The sequence below is a fragment of the Lipophrys pholis genome, assembly GCF_963383615.2.
Source record: "Lipophrys pholis genome assembly, chromosome: 8".
NCBI classification, from domain to species: domain Eukaryota; kingdom Metazoa; phylum Chordata; class Actinopteri; order Blenniiformes; family Blenniidae; genus Lipophrys; species Lipophrys pholis.
In genome coordinates, this window is record NC_137630.1 from 30378317 (window position 1) to 30395388 (window position 17072).

Sequence of the window (17072 nt, forward strand, 5' to 3'; positions counted from 1 at the left end):
CCTTTTTTAGAATTTTAGAAGCATTTTTGGGATTATTTAACAAAATATATGGTAAATTTCACATTAAAAAACAGTATTGTGTAGAAATGTATTTATCTATGATTAAAAGATATATTTAAATACAATATAATTGTTAAGTGTCTTCATTATAATCTGATTTCTTTGACTGACTTTAAACTGACTCACGACTCCCATGATGCATCACTTGATGTTGAATTATAATGTTTTTGATGTTACTTGGAGGTCAAACATAGGAAAGATGCTCATATGAGGAGACATGAGTACCAACAAAACTGGTATTTACCTATTTATGTTTTCATCAATCTTTATAGTTCCCATGTGATAGAACTTAAATAGAAATGGACATCAAAGTACATTTGTAAAATAAGTTAGGTCTTTATTATTTACAATGCTGTAAAGGTACAGTTGTAAGAGCAAGAACACGCTCCAGGTTTTATACGTCAATGGCGCCATCTGCTGGATAGAGGGGGTAGAGATTCACCTCTGGGAAAAATGGGAAATAAACTATTTTTCTGATCAAAATCAAACATATTTTGAACTAGAAGTAGTTTTTATGTGTAATATTTTGCTTAAAAGTTTTTTTAAAAACATGTTTTCAACTACAATTCAAATAAATTTACTGAAAATAATGTTTTACTAAAAAAGTGTATAATAAAGCAGCTGCAGGACATTTCTGTATTATGGTTATTGTAACCCATGTCTGCTGCAGACGGCTGATGCACTCCAGCCCTCCGCCACAAGTGGCGCTAGCATAAAAATGGCCGACAGCCGGCACTTCCGGTCGGCAAGTCAATGCTTCCGCTGCGACCACGTACTGACTCGAGATCCAAACAAACCTTCAGAAAAGTACCATAAGTTTGAAACTTCATCAGGACAGTTCACAAGATTTGACGATCAGGTTCCCCCCCCCCCCCCTCCTGCCCCAGTATTCCTCTGCGAGAGGTGGCAAGCCGATCCGGTAGGACCCCCTTTATTCCTTTTTTTGGTTGCATCCATCGGATACAATTTTTTGTTGGATTATGATTCTTTTCCATTCTCTTTTTGATCCATGAACTTTGTTTTGGGAAAAGGAATCTGACGAACTCTGAACTCTGTTTTTTTGGAACAAGATTCTGCTTTTCTTTTGACAGAAACACTCAAAGAAACCCTGACTAAAGGTCATACGGGTTTTTGTTAAACCATATCTTCGTGTAGTTATTGTTGTCATTGTTGTGTTTGTTATTGTCATGTACACTTTAAACCGTTAATTTATATTTATATGTTCAATGTGTTTAACTATTTTGTTTTCAATATAATTCACCTGCAAAACCTGATTTCTGTGTCTCCGCTTTTCATTCACCCCAAGCTCCTATAAACGAATCTGGATCCATTGCACTACTGAGCTTTAACCTTATAACTTAATTAAAATAAGCGTTACATTATTATCAGCACACAGTTATTAAGTGGAAAGAAAGAGGAAGAAATGCAGGTTTATTATCTATTCTTTTGGCATGCCAGCATTTTTTTTAAGAATACTGTTTCTTCCTTTCAAACCTTCACTGATTCACTTTATGTCTGAGTTTGTGTCGCCCTCTAGTGGAGGAGAGTCAAACTCATTTTAGTCCAGGGGCCACACACAGTCCAGTTTCATCCTTAGTAGGCCGGAAAGGTCAAATAGACGCCGAATGACCTTTAAATCTGAACTCTAAAGTTTTTCTTTACTGTGCAGCAGACAGAGGTGTCATACGTATTCAAATTATTCACATTAAACATGTTGAAGTATAGATATTGGGGTTTTAAAAAATACTATTGAAGAAGTTAATAAAGTATAAAAGCACTATCCACACCTCAAACCGAGCCGGCGTTTTAGAATTTCACCACCCGTGTTTTATAAAAACGTGTCCAGGCTCCTAAAACGCTGCCTCAGGTGGACCATCGGGCAAAACGGTGTGTTGTTGCGTAAAACAGCATTCCGGTGTGGACAGGCCCTGAGACTGACCGACTGTTCTCAATACTTTTTTTTACATATATTCTGAATGGAACTGCACACAGGACTGTTATTTCCCAAATTTGACTGTAGAGGGCAGAAAAAAAAACCTTTGGATGTTGTGTGTTTTACAATGTTTCTCAAGGTTTTCTCAAGTTTTGCCTCATTTATTAATTAAAGTTTGTTTATTGCACATTACTGAATCCAGACCAATCGTAGAGAAGCAACCTGGTCAATAAAATGAGTACTAATGGGAATTTTTTTCATTTATTTTTGGTGGTCCTCAGTCCAATGTTGGGTAAATCAACCCTCAGCTATGAAAACCTTGAGAAATACTCAACTACAACAAATACTATCAAACTGATCATAAAACAGCGACACAAAGCAGAGGGGCAAACTGGACAGCGCTCACATTGAAAGAAAAATCACCACAGCAGATCATAACACACACACACACACACACACACACACACACACACACACACACACACACACACACACACACACACACACACACACACACACACACACACACACACACACACACACACACACACACACACACACACACACACACACACACACACTTCTATCATCACAATTCAGTCACGAGAAAGATTGAAAAAAAAAAAACCCTCTTAACTTACTTCCTGGTCCCAGCAGCCATCTTGTGCTAAAAGCAGTAGCGGCTAATGTTAGCAGCTAACATTAGCGTTAGCTCCGGTCCTGCTGGTCTTCATGTAGAATCTCGGTTCTGGTTCCGCTGCACCAGCGTCTTCATCTTGTCAGCTTTATGGATGTAAACCCAAAGTGTTCCAATGACGTCTTCCACCACTACTCAACTTCTTAATTGAGTTTGGCACGTGGCTAATTTGCATACGAGCACGGAACTGGCTGCGCCCCTCAGCAGAAAACAACCACACGCTTAAGTGTGACGTCATTTGTAATTGTCAATCATGTTGAGGGGCGGGCAAGCGCGTACCAACCAATAGGGTGACGGAATGGTACATGTTGATACTTCCAATCAGTGCGATTTATTAGGATGTTGTTGTTTTTTTGTGTTGTTTATTTTTTTGAAGGATAAAAACGAAAATAAATTAAATAAAAGTAAGGAGGCTGTTTTTTTTTTTTTTCAAATTTTTTTTTTTAAGTGAGAAGTAGAATGTATAGATGATTGTGTGAAAAAGTAAGATGAAGTAAAATAAATAGTAAAATAATCCCTTTAGTAAAGTCTCGACACCTTATTCAACTTAAGTAACGTAACAAAGTATTTCTACTCCGTTACTCTGAGCGCAGGTTATGTAAAAGTCTCTATTTTCACAAAAGCCAAACAATTACTTCGGAAAATGACTGCAATCTCAACGTAAAGATAATTTTAATGAAACCTTTTGGTGCAAAATATAGTGAAACGTTCCAAAAAGTTTTGTATTTTTAATTCATGACTCTGAGGCTAATGCTAGTTAGCTGGCTTTCATAGCAACATCAGCGATATCTCAGCTGGCGTCTCAGTGTTGTGTTGTGTTGTGTCCGCTACGCTTAAAAAAAAAAATAAAAAAATCAATGCTTTCTTTGATGATTTGCTTGGTGGTTTGTTGGCCCAGATTGGAGCCTCGTGCGGGCCAGTTTATGTAGGACAGCCCTGCTGTAGTGCTTCACGAATAAAAGACACCATCACTCAGATGAAATGTGATACTCCTTTTCTTGAACAGAAATGTGCATCACAGTGCTGTACAGGCCTCCATAAATAGTCTAATATTACAAATATGTACTCTATACATCATACAAAACTGACACTGGCACAGAAGAAAGTCCCATTACCTATCACAGTAATATCATGATAATCTTAACAGATTATTACGATGCTGTGTTGATCACTGAGTTGTGAACAGTTCATTTGCTTTGGATCAGGAGAAAGATAGTGATCAGTGCAAAGACGTTTAAAACTCTAAGGCCCCGTTTACACAAGAACAATTTCAGGTGAAAAGTGAAAACTTCTCGTTGGATTTTGGTCGTCCATTTACACAGCCCCCTGGGCCGCTGAAAACTAACTACTTTTATTTTTCTAATGAAATCACACACACACACATGCGAACATGCGTTTTTACCAAAAATGGCATTTTCCCCTGTTTGCCATTGGAGTGACAGCGCCTTGCACGGCTGCTGCCTCCAATGGTGTGTGAGTGTGTGTGTGAATGGGTGAATGTGATGAACCATGTAAAGCGCTTTGGGGCTGCTGTCAGCGAAAAGGTGCCATATAAGTGAGTCCATTTACCATTTACCATTTACCATTTCCATGGAGACAGAGTTGTTGAATTTTCCCAAAAAATTGCATATTTCTCAGTTTCCATGGTGATGGAGCCCGTTTTCAAAAAGTTCCACTTTCACAGCCGTTTCCAAAATGTACAAACTACATCACTTTGAGCGTTTCTGCCGTTGCCATGTAAACGGACATTGTTTTGAAATGCCGCCACGTAAATGCTAAATTTTTCTGAAACAATTTAATTTGAAACCGTTGCGTAAGCGGGACCTGAGCGCCCGGGTGAGACAGTTCCTAGATTAAAAACGCCCTAAAAGGAGTGTAACAGACACAAACAGGCACAAAGGAGCTTCTCAGAGAATCGAGTTCATCCAAACATCCTCAACTTACCGCCTCAGCTCTACAGTTAACCCGTCTCAGAACCTCCGTTCACGACATACTGTTAAACTTCCATCACATAAAATGTACAACCACACAAACGTCACTCTTCCTTTTGGCCGTTTCATATTTCACGTGAGCATTCAGAGTTAAACGGTCACGGATTCTGCAGACGTGCAGCAACACATCGATCCACGGGCGAGTAAAGCATTTGTGACTCATTTCCCACAGGGAGGTCAGGATTCGGGTGGTTCGGTTTCGCTGGTCGCCGCCTCCACTCTGACGTACTTACGCAGGTACCGGATGGCGGACAGAGCGCTTACGTTTGCCAGCAGAACTGAGGGAAGCAACGAAAAAAAAAAAAAGAACAAAAATGAATCACGTTTGGAACATTTTTTCTTTTTTTATTTAACTTCGGCAGTCTTTAGAAAACAAAACAGAACAAACACTCAATTGTCCAATTAATCAGCCGAAAGGTTGAAGCAAAAGCTTATTCACACTCACCCCATCACAAAAAACAAAACAAGGCTCTCTAGATAAAGTCACTCATACAACATTTTTTTAACTAATATTACTATTTTAACAATACACATTCAATATATACTATACACAAGTTTTATATATACAGTCTATACATGCACATTAAACATATATACATATGTACACACATAAATGTACATGGCATGAACATAATAATGATAATAAACTATTTAAATTTCATCAGTTACATTTTAAATGCAAACTATAGTGTGGGAATATTTAAATTAATGATATTCTCTATCACAATATATACCTTTTATGATGTTTATTAAGTATTAATATATATATTTTATACCATTATATACATTTTATATATTATTGCTGTTCTAGGTAAAATCGTTGCTCTTCTTTCTTATACTTACTAATGATATATGATTTAAAAAGCTTGTTAAACTGGTTGATGTTGGTGCTGAGATGCTCCACAGTGACTCCCTGTACGTACCGGCCTTCCAGGCGTCTCCAACCTGCGGGTTGGCCGTCTTCAACACCCACGACGCAAACGCAATACACACCATACACATGTCCGACTGTTTCAGAGGCAGGAAGGGGGCGTCCAGCCCTGCGAACGTGGAAGATGTCATCAGTCACAGAGCGCTTTTCAAAACAAATGCGACACACAAGATGATAAGAAGGGTCCCCTGAGAGGTCGGGGGCATTAACACAGCAGCAGCTGTGGACGAGCTGCCACTGACATGTGAGCGCTTCCTCTGACCCGGTTAATGCCGGAAACATGCGGGAATTATCGCTCCGCAAACACACATGGCTGCCACTGACGATTAGCTCGTTAGCCGTAGCCCCCGCGGCTATGTGACAGACACCGGAGTACTTTTGCTTTGGTGACGAGCGGCCGGCAGATTTTTCCTTGTGACGCCGAGCGCCCCGCCAGGGAGTCAGGCGGGACGGTCATTAGCCGAAGTCAAGTTATCACGTAGGAGCGTTCGCCTTGGCTTCAGGCCTGCGGTTCGCTCGGGGCCGCCCGACAGCTGAGGGAAAGAGAATCTGTCGGTCAGGACCGTAACAGCTGACCGGGAGGATAACGTGTCCTACATTACGGCTGCGAGCATGTGAGGAAAACAAAACGCTCCGTGAGCACGTCACATGCGACACACTCTGTGTCGCCACCTCTGAGTCTGGTTCTGCAGAAAGTCTGAGTCTGGTTCTGCAGGTTTTTTCCTTTCCGCCGTCTGCCTTCTCGTGTAGAATTTTAGATTTTTCGCTGTAAAAGTGCTTTGCAATGACTGTGTTGTATTTAGCCCGACATAATCAAACTTGAACTGAACTGAATGCCATTACTCTGAAATCTTGTAATCAAACCACGACATTCTCTCTGTTCATTTTTAACCACTGATCCACGGAACGGTTCGACGCCGTTTCCGTGGAAACGGAGAAAACACAACTTTTTGAAAACGCTCTGACGCCGTCTTCGTGGAAACTGAGTTTTCGAAAACGGTCCAACGCAGTCCCCATGGAAAGGGAGGAAAACGCAACTTTTTGAAAATGCTCTGAAAGGGGCGAAAATGTGACTTTTCACAGCCGCAGTAACTACGTGTTCGGCACATGCTCAGTAGCTGGACAATAACAACAATGTTTCCTCCAGAGTGTCATGACTCCCAGTTTATATTCTCCTGGGACTTGGTAATTTTATTTTGACAGTCACCGTAATAACAATCCAACCTGGTCGTCTGTCCACTAGAATGTCTGCGTTCTCCCGTTGTTCATGTTTATAGTGTGTTGTTCTCTGCTCCGTGTGTTGTTTAATTACAAAAACAAACAACAACACCCACTAGTGGCCCAATATGCAACATACATTGTTTTCAAAACGTTGCTGTGTAAATTCCAAACTTTTCTGAAGCCAAAACGTAACTCGATGCATTTCACTTGAAAATGTTGTCGTGTAAATGAATGAGGCTTAAATCTGCACCAGCAGGAAACATTTCAGGCCGTATATGAATGAAGCTGTAATCCAAGAGCACTGGATGTTTTTCCCCAGAAAAAAACGTTTCATTGCTGCTCGGTGTGACGGATGCAGCAGATTGTTTAAACCTCTGCAGGATCGACCGTTACCTTCAACTGAAACCGGACTTACTTGGATTGGACACGACTGTTTGGACGTCTTCATGCGTGAACGGCCGCCGGATGAGTTGTCTGGAGATCCTCTCCTCTAGACGGCCGAGCAGCGGATCAGGAAACCTCCCGTCTTGATTTCCCAGCACGTCGAAGTGATGAAGAGCTCTTGGATAGGATGTTCTGCTCTCCCTCACGGGAACCAGAGACGCCGGGTTCGATCTCTGCGTCGGGACCGTCGATGCTGGAAAATGAACGTTCCTGAAGGAGAAAGTTGTTTTCCAGAAGAAATCCTCTCGGTCTGTGAAGAAATCCTCGTAGACGTCTGTGGACAGCTGCGATGAGCTGGCTTTACGGCTGAACCTGGTCACCACCCTCACGGGCCCGCTGCCGCCGCCGTCCTCCTCGTCGGAGGAGGAGGAGGAGGAGGAATCGTCGGAGGAAGAAGATTTAAAGAAATAATCGTATGCGTCTGGAAACTGCAGGTTCCGGCTGGCCGAGCGAGCGCAGGAGAAGATGGGGACCGCTCTATCTTCTGCCGTCATGTGAGGGTAGAAGAAGCTTTCTGTGTCAAACTCTGAGAAGAAGTGATCGTACGACTCGGGAACGGAGTTCCCACACGTGTAGACGGGATTCTCTGGAGCCGACCGGTCGGGGAGCGACTGTTTCCCCCTGAAGAGGAACTGAAACATGTCAGTGAGCGAGAAGCTGTAGCTGTCAGCCAGAGACGGAGGCGAAGAAGTCACGACTTCGTCTCGGTTTGACAAACTGTCTTCGAAGCGCTCCGCCTCGTCAGCCGCGCCGTCAAACGTTTGAGACTCGAGAGCGTGGAGGTTGTGGACGCTCACGTTTTTGGAGATCTTCCTGAGGCCTTGGCGAGGCCTCGCCGGGAAGACGGCAGGAGGATCTTCGGTCACGAGACTCGGCAGGACGGGCTCCCTCTCCCACGTTACGCTTTTCGGAGAAGAAGAATCCGGGGAACTCGATTCCACACATCCGGGTTCCCTGTTGGTCCCGTCCAGCGTGTCGGCCTCCTCGACCTCCCGCAGAGGAGGGAGGCAGCCGGCCGGAGGAGCTCTGCTCATCACCCGTAAGCCCAGAATGTCGTTAATGGTCAGCCTCTCCATCTCACTCCAAAAAGAAGAAATGGCAAACACAGAGTTTCTGTCCTTTTCGGGTTGAGACGCGGTGGTTTCATCTGCTCCACCCGGTGAATCGCACGGCTGCTCTGCTTCTTCCTGATCCAATATGCTTTTCCCTTCGCTGAGCGATGAGCTGAAGCTCGCCGACAGGTCGGTGGCATTGGAGAGCGACGTGACGGACTCCAGCGAGCAGGCGGAGGACACGTTGGCGGCGTCTGAAGCGCTTGTTAGTAAATCTTCACGGTAGCTCTTTGCGAGCGCCACATTGACTTGAGAATCTGATGGTTTGACTCGTGTTTCCTCGGACTTCGGACCGCCTCCGGTTCGTAAACCGGCCTCACAGCTGCCGTCACTTAAAGGTGAACTGACTTCCTGTGAAGTCTCGTGCAGAGACGGACGCTCTCTGGTCTTTAGTTCAGCGTGAGGGAGGTGAGGAGCGACGGCGCCGCCATCCTGGTCCGTGTTGCGACAGTGGCCTTCCAGCTGTTGTTGGGGCTCAGCTGCAGTTTGACGCGGCGTGCGCTCGTCCTCGCCAGAGTTTCCAGCCTTGGCTGCCACGGCTGAGTTAGTGGCGGATCGTCTGTCGTCCTGGCCCGAGCCCACGGCGGGAGCATGAGCGGGACTGACTGACCTGACCTCTGCCGAATGACTCTTTCCGTGTGGTTGGTGCTGGTTCACTGGGTGGAGAGCAGAGGCCTCCACTTCTTTCCTTAGACTTCCTCTGATCTGATCTGATTTGCCGGGAACTGAGACGGACCAACGGTCACATTCTTCTCCAGGCTTTCCTCCATCAGCGCTGCTGCTCGTTGCTCGTATGTTATTGTAATCGCTCTGCCTCGGCGCCGTCGCCAACCCACAGTCGGTCGTTTCATCGGCGCCTGCGGCGGCACGCGGTGTACTTCCTGCAACATTCTTCTGCAGTTCATTTGCATGAAAGGAGGCAGCGTCCTCAGGTGAACACAAGCTTCCTGGTGATGGGTATCTCTCCTCGTCGGTGTCGCTCTGCCTGGCTGGGAGCTGCCCTCCCTCGCAGAGCCGCCTCTTCTTTCTCCTCCTCTTCTTGACGGAGGCAGGAGACCATGCCTGGCTCGCCGGCGCCGGCTGTGGGGGCGTTTGGTTTTCCTTCCATTTAACATCTGGATTTCTGGTCAAATCCTTGTCAGACGTCTCGAGTCCACCCTTCCCCGGGAAGGTTTCTACTTCAGAGTCCAGCTGATTGTGCTGCGTCGTCCCATTCATTGATCCGGTGATCAATACCTTCGCTCTCTCTGACGTCTCTGATGCAGATTCATTGGGACTCTTTGTCTCACGCGGATCTTTTCTCACAGTGTTTGTGTGTCTCATTGTGCCTGCAGGCTCCATGGTCTCGTTGCCAACTGCTGTTTCACCCTTGGCAGGCAGACAGTTTAATTCTGGGATGTTTTTTGGCAAAGTGTTCCCACTGGCTCGCTGCCCGTCACCCCTCCACCGCCCCTCTTCATCCTCCTCCTCCTCCTCCTCCTCTCTGCTTTTTCCTGGCTCAGAAGGCCGTTCGTCCTCCGCGAGACCTTTCAACCCCTCGAAAAACAGATTGACCGACTGCAGGTGGATGTCCTCCTCGCTGCCCGAGAGGACGCCCTCGAGCCCGCCGGCGCCATGTCTACCGAGGTAACGCTCGACGGGGGAGCCCTCGCAGTCGGGGGGGGCGTCGACGGGCCGCTCGGTCACGGAGAAGCAGGCGGCGGGATCGACCCTCTGAGCCCTCTTTGCCAGAATGGAGCCGGCGTCGTCCATGTCGCTCATTCCCGAGTCGTCCACTCCCGCCAGCGAGGGAGGGAGCATGTCGCACTCCTCACATTCAGCGAAGAAGCACTCCCAGTCCCGATCGCAGATCTCCACGCTGTACTCGAAGTCCTCCATTGTGACCTCACGGGAAGAAGACAGTGACCTGCAAAGTCAGTCAACAGAGTCGCAATGTAAAACGGGATTAAGTAGATGGGATTCATCCGTCTATCTCAGGGGTCTGCAAACCTTTAACCAGACCCACAAAACACGTTAATTAATTCATAGCTACCATTTAGACATATTTTATTACATTTCTTTTGCTTTTGGAACCAATTTATTTGAACATTATCCCATTTTTTTCTCTCGCTTTAGTCATTTAGAATAGCTTTTTTTTTTTTTAGCTATTTATAGCCGCTGTTCATTTTCAGTTCTGTATCAGCAATCTTAACCTTTGTGATAGTTTTCACTGATTTTAGCTGTTTGTCTTGTATTTTCCCTTTATTTTATTAAATTTTTTAACATTTCTTCTTTGTCTATAGTCCATCACAGGGCAACAAACGTACAGAGACAAACAACCAACGAGGTGCAATTTACGGTCACCATTTAACCTCACATGCATGCTTGAGATCATTCAAACTCCACACAGAAAGGCCCTGGCCGGGTATTTGAACTTATGACCCTCTCGTTGTGAGGTGAGAGCCCTAACCACTGCGTCACTGCGCAGCCTAATAGATGCAATATTTCACATAATTTATGGCATTAGATGCTTAAAAATCAACCAGCATCAACACCAAACTGCAAATTGTTCAATAAATCAGCAGTTATTGAGAAATTGTGCAATAAATCATTGAATAAATGTAACTTTTCCCAACTTAAAAATGACTGTAGACACAAATGACTGACAATCTGATCAGAAATGTTCAGATTAAGATCAGAATAATGTGTTTTTGGAACCAGGCGTGCCTCCTACCTGCTTGGTCTTCAGCGGTGATCCTGATCTGCAGGAAGGTCAGGAAGTCTCGGCGGCAGCATGCTGAACGTCCGTGTGTGTGAAGCATGCGGCACGACGAGCCCCATGATAAGATAAATATAGAGCGCCGCTTCTGATCACGTAATACACACACTGTTCTTACAGCCACCACCTCCGACAGAGGTATAACATTTCTGGACTCCAAATAGAATCCTCCACCAGCGGAATACTCGGCGGGTTACACAGCTGACACGTTTAATGCTTCGATTCATTATGTTTTGATTCCCTCAACGTCTTAAGATGAGTGATAATAAGCCGCGGGCCCCCGGGAGCATCGCTGACAGCGGCTCCAGCAGGCGTCAGCGGAAATATGCGTCATGCGAGGAGCGTGTGAATCAGCTGATCTCTCATCAGTGTGACAACATGGATCCACAGGGGACCAGCTGGAGCACAGCCCAGAAACATCATGTGAGACAGTCTTAACATCCATCCATCCGTCTCTGTTGCCATGGAGACGCTTCCTGCTCAGTGACGTAGCTTCCTGACCAACCGAGTTAGCATCGATATGAGCTAACGGCTAACCTGCTAGCGATGCTAACTCAGACTAAATGTGGCGGTGGCGAAGGTCTGCGCTCCACCGAGTGTAGCCCTAGTTACATTATTATATGGGGAGAATACTCAACAGTCAGTAGACTGAGGCTCTGTGGATTATTTCAGTTGTCAGATTAAATCATCCATCTTAAATACTGAGACGAGTTAAACTACAACAAGATGAATGGAATTGTAAATACTGAGAAAATGTTCATTAATATATCTCGGCCCATCAATTTAAGAAGCGGCAATTCATTTCATTTGCTGTACAACTTATTAGCATCTTTGGATAGTCAAACACATTTTTGTTCAGGGGACACACATACAACCACATTTCACCTCCAGTGGGTCGAAGCAGTAAATTAGTGCCTCAATGAGCTATGAATTTAAAATTAAATGTTTTTCTTTGCTGTGGTGCACAGTGTACCAGATAACAACAACGATCTCAACTAAAGCCAACTTTTATTCTGTGTTCAGTGTTGTCTTGTGTCTGTCACTCTGAAAAAAAAGTGTTAAAACAAAGAAATCTACATTTATTTTAATAATTCTTTATCATTTTCTTGGTGGTTTGTCTGGATTGGAACATCTTGAGGTCCATTCTTGGCTCACGGGCCTGGTGGTTGACATCCCTGTTATAAATGATCAAATTAATTAATTAATTATATAAAAAAAAAACATCAAGTGCATTTATTATTCATTTGATAACTTCCATTTAAGATGTGTTTTCATCCCAGTTTGAAAGTTCCATTCAAATCATTCCCATTAAAAATCAACACTTCACATCTTAAAAACCGTTGAACATGAACAGCACAGATGTCTGGATGAAACCTGCGCCTGCTTTCCTCATGAATGTAATCTCCGTCATTATTCCGGGGCTAATCTGAGCGCGGCGTTTGTTTACAGCGATCAGGTGGATTGGGAGAAGACAATGTGATCCCCGCTGTCAAAACGTCAGCCACACTAAAAGATGCCGAGATAAGCAATCCCGGCTGATCTCATCAGCGGCCGCTGAACTGCGCTCATCACACTGCTAATGTGGCCTAATTGCAGCTCAATGCAGCGACTAATAGACATGATGGGCTGGTCTCCTCCTCTCACTGGAGGCCGGAAAGCTCAATGTGTTTCCCCAAACTATTCTTTTGTTGGGTTACTGACCTGCTTCTCATTGGGCTGAACTGTATTTTGGTGTTTCATCACAGTTTTTAACAATAAAAAATTTGTTTTTAAAGCCACTAATTGGAAACCTGATGGTTGTCCACGTGATGCAAGGATCTTTTTTTTTTTTAATGCTTCTTTAATGCATTGAAAAAAGGTTTTTACGATAATAGCTCAAATATCCTATTGATAAGTTATTACATAATGGGCTTTATTACATTAAAATAGTCTTTTTTTTTTTATAAACCATTGAGAATGCAGGATTTATTTAGTCAAGGGAGTACTGGCCAAGATGGCAGCAGCACCAAGTTACAACTACATTCAACAAGTATTAAAGCATAAACACATTAATTTTGACATTATTGGCCAAAATCACATTATTGCTTGTTCCGTATCCTTGGAAACCCAGACAAGTAAAAATACAGACTAATAAATCCCGTTGACACATTTCTTACCATCTTCTCTGAGTTTTGATATTTATCTACTAAAGAGAGGAAATTTATCCAACGTTCAGCAAGATCTTAAGTCGTGTCGAGCTTTACATGGTACACAATGGAGTCTCCTGCAAAGTGGTGCAAAAAATAAAAGTAATTAATTTAAATAGGTTACACATCACCATTTAAAAAAAAAAAATTTGAAAATAAACAAAACTTCCAATTCAACACATTTTGAATGAAAAGGAGCAGAAGAGAAGATCACTCTTATAAAATCTGCCCCTTAGTTGCCTTTCAATTGCTTTACATCAGTCTGTTAATGTTCAACATTCTAAATATTTACAGATATTTTAAGCATTTTCTGTGAAGTATTTACAATATACAAATAAAAAAAAATTATAAAATAAACCATCCTTTTCATCTTTGCTCAAATGAAATATCTAACATCCCATTTTATTCATATTCAAATCTAATTTTCATACTTTTTTTTTCACCATTTGATGAAAAATACGAATATTAATTCCCATGAAATGTTTGTGTTTCCATTTAACTCTAATCAGTTTGTTTCACAAAGCCAGATTTCTCTTTTCACCGGGACTTTTCTTCTCACAGGCCCTAACTTTGGCCTCTATTTGCCTAATTTTCATCACTATAGATATTTATGAGAAAACAGAGCCCCTAATTAGGCAGAGCGCAGGCTGGGCTGCGTGCCCACCGGGCCCTCTCGATTCACGGCCGTGATAAAGGAGACAAGCCCGGGCCTGTGTGGCCGCTGCACCTGGGGCGGCCGGCCGTCTCGACACGGGCGGGATCCTGTTTCCATCAACGGGATTAAGGCTCTTATGAGTCAGTTTGAGACTGGAATCTGTTTTGGCCGCTAATTCGACAGGATTGTTTACCTCGTCGATTCACCGCGTTAATTAAACAAAACCCGGCGGGCGGACGCTTTCAGCGGCGGCTCAGCGACACGATGTTGACACAGAGAAGTTTGTGTTTGGGTCCAGGCGTCCTCGGTTGGTGGCGTCTTTTGTGTCTTGATTAAAGCAGAGGGCAAGAAAAGCCGGGTGGGTAGGGGGTGGGGGGTATGGGGGTGGGGGGGGGGGTTATGTATCTTCAGACTGTTTACCTCTTTAGAAGATGCCACACAGGTCGACCTGGACTCTCACAGCAGAGCTGAACGTTTCACAGCCAATTAAACACGATTGTGGAAGTGGTTCAATTGAACAGCTCTGAGTTGCCGTCTCAGAAAAGGTTTGTGTTTACACAACAAAACTACGGACACAGCAGAAATCGATGTCGGTGTCACGTTGGGCCACGAGTCGTCATGTAAACAGGGCTTTAATTCAGGTTCCACTGAGAGTCCAAGTTCATCTTGAGTGGGCTGGACTGGTACAAAAGCTTCAAATGATTATATCTATCATATTTTGTTTGCTGTAGCGTAGAGTACGCGTCATGAAAATGTCAAAAGATCACTACCTGAAATGACTACAGTCTCAACATAAAGCCTATTTTGACCAAGCAAAGCACAATGAAATGTCAAAAAAACCTTCTATAACTGTTGCATTGTGGGTATTTTTTATAAACCCACCCTGACAGCATGACTGAGGCTAATGCTAGTTTGCTATCTTTCATGACAGAATCACAGATATACGAGCTCGGGTCTCAGTGCCGCCTTGTGTCGCTACGCTTTTTTGTTTTTAAAAAGAAAAAAAAACTGCTTTCTGGTCATTTTTCTTACAATTTACGTCTTGGGAGTCGGTTTTGGCCGTTCAAAACCGCCCGATTTAGATGGAACTTTTGAAAAACAAGGTAGGATTTGACTCCCACAATAAATGTTCAAGGTTCCTCGTGAAGTCTGCAAATGTTAAATTTGCAGTTTGATTTGAGTTTGCGGGATAAATGTTTGAATCAACATCACAGGAGCTGCAGCGACTCACCGTGGGAGCAGCTGAATAGACGCTTCTCGTATATTGAATCAAATACCTGCTATTCACAATGGTCTTCAACGCTGTCGTACAGTAATTATACTTTCAGAGGATAGTCTCTATTGTCATTGTTAAAAGAAAAAGTACAGTCCGGGGATGAATGAACATATGAGGTTGAAAATGTAAAAGAAAGCAATAACATGCATAAAAACTGAGCTGCAAATGTATAAAGGTAGATAGAAAGTTTAACACGGAATAATAAAATGCCTAAAAACCCTAAAATATTGACAACACACTCAAACAACAGTCCGTTATTGTGCCTTTCATTTCAGTTGTAATGAGCCGTTCAATCTGATTCTGTACAAATGCCATCAAACTGAGTGTTTTCTTAAAAAGCAAACAGTACTTCTGCATGTAACTGGATACAAACAAAAGAAAGTAGCACGATTTGTGTCTGAGTAAACATTATTCCTCCTTATTCCATCTAGTTGCTCCGTCTGTGAGGATTTATCATCATTTCACTGAGATCCGTATCAAGATTTACTACAAATAAAACAAGTGGAGGAGAACGAATGGATTTGCTACGGCTGAACTGAAATACCCACTGACTCTGATTAAGACTCAGTTATTCACCAGACTGAGTCCTCAGATGACAGTATTACAGTGAAAACACGGAAACTCAGATGAACCTTCCAGCTGCAGGTCGACCTCACGTACTCACGGCCACTCTGCAGTACACGGTCTTCACCACAAGGTGGCGATTAACAACCGCAGTTCGAGACCAAACTGCTCCTCAAAGTCCAGCTGGCAGAACTTCACTTCAAATATAGAAGTTTTTGGCCTAATGGATTAAAGAAATAAAGACTTTCCCAGTGATGTTTGCACGTTCTCCCTTAGCAGTTCTCTGCTTGTACTCTCCTCTGCTGTGAGCCTCCGGGAGTTTTACTAACCTTTTCTTTATCACTATTACATGTTGGCGAGCTCACTAAAGCTGCACCACATGAAACAAAACATGAACTTACTGCACAGCAGCAGCAGTCGATTAATTTAAGATAACTCTCATAGCGTCTCTGAAGGCCCTTAAAGTAAATTATTGGAACAAAACTAAATAACACAACACAAGGCACTGCATACAATCGTAGCATTGAGATGTCACTAGATAATATTAATAATAACTGTGTTTCACAGCAGCTATAAATAGGGAATCATGTGGATGTATGAAATGTTAATAACGGTTAGATATTGAGCTCTTTGTGCTTCGTCTCTGCTGATAAACGTGACTCTGGGTGGGACACACAGCATGCGTCGTGACCCAACCAGAGTCCAGGCAAAATAATATCAGTCCGGTTCAGTTCAGACGATATAGTCGTCCCACAGGCGTCCATTCATCTGAAGCCTCCCAGTGAACATTTACATTCATGCGCGCGTTCAGTCAATAAAATGGATAGTCAATAATCCAGTCATCAATATGTCAAGGAAACAATGAAACGTGAGACAAAGGGAGACGTCAGAACAGCAAAACAAATTTAAAGCATGAGATGAATAAAAACAGTCATGAAAACCAAAAATAAGACAATAAATTAATATTATCCTCTAAATAAAGTTTTTTTTTTTTTCCCAAAATGTGTGTAAAAGCTGAGTTTTGGTTCATTACATGAGTATTTATAATACCGGACTGTTTTCAATGAGCTCGTAAATCAAAGTGAGCTTTATTGTCAATTCTTCTCTATATGTAAAACACACAGAGGAGCCCAACTTAAATCTCGCTCTCCCTCGGCGTGTATCCCCAATAAGACAATTTAACATATAGACCAAATTTATCAGCCAAAATAGAATAAAAATGAGAAAATAGAGAATATAGACCA

At 43.3% G+C, this 17072-nt stretch overlaps 1 protein-coding gene across 1 annotated transcript; it reads right to left on the reverse strand.

Moving 5' to 3' along the window:
• Window positions 1-3667: 3667 nt before the first annotated feature.
• On the reverse strand, window positions 3668-11183 carry perm1a (PPARGC1 and ESRR induced regulator, muscle 1a). Its single transcript, XM_080468749.1, has 4 exons — window positions 11103-11183; window positions 7249-10295; window positions 5605-5721; window positions 3668-4959 (listed from the first exon to the last, which is right to left on the reverse strand). The coding sequence occupies exons 2-4, from the start codon at window positions 10265-10267 to the stop codon at window positions 4859-4861; spliced, it is 3237 nt and encodes a 1078-aa protein (XP_080324875.1). The 5' UTR covers window positions 10268-10295; window positions 11103-11183; the 3' UTR covers window positions 3668-4858.
• Window positions 11184-17072: the final 5889 nt, after the last annotated feature.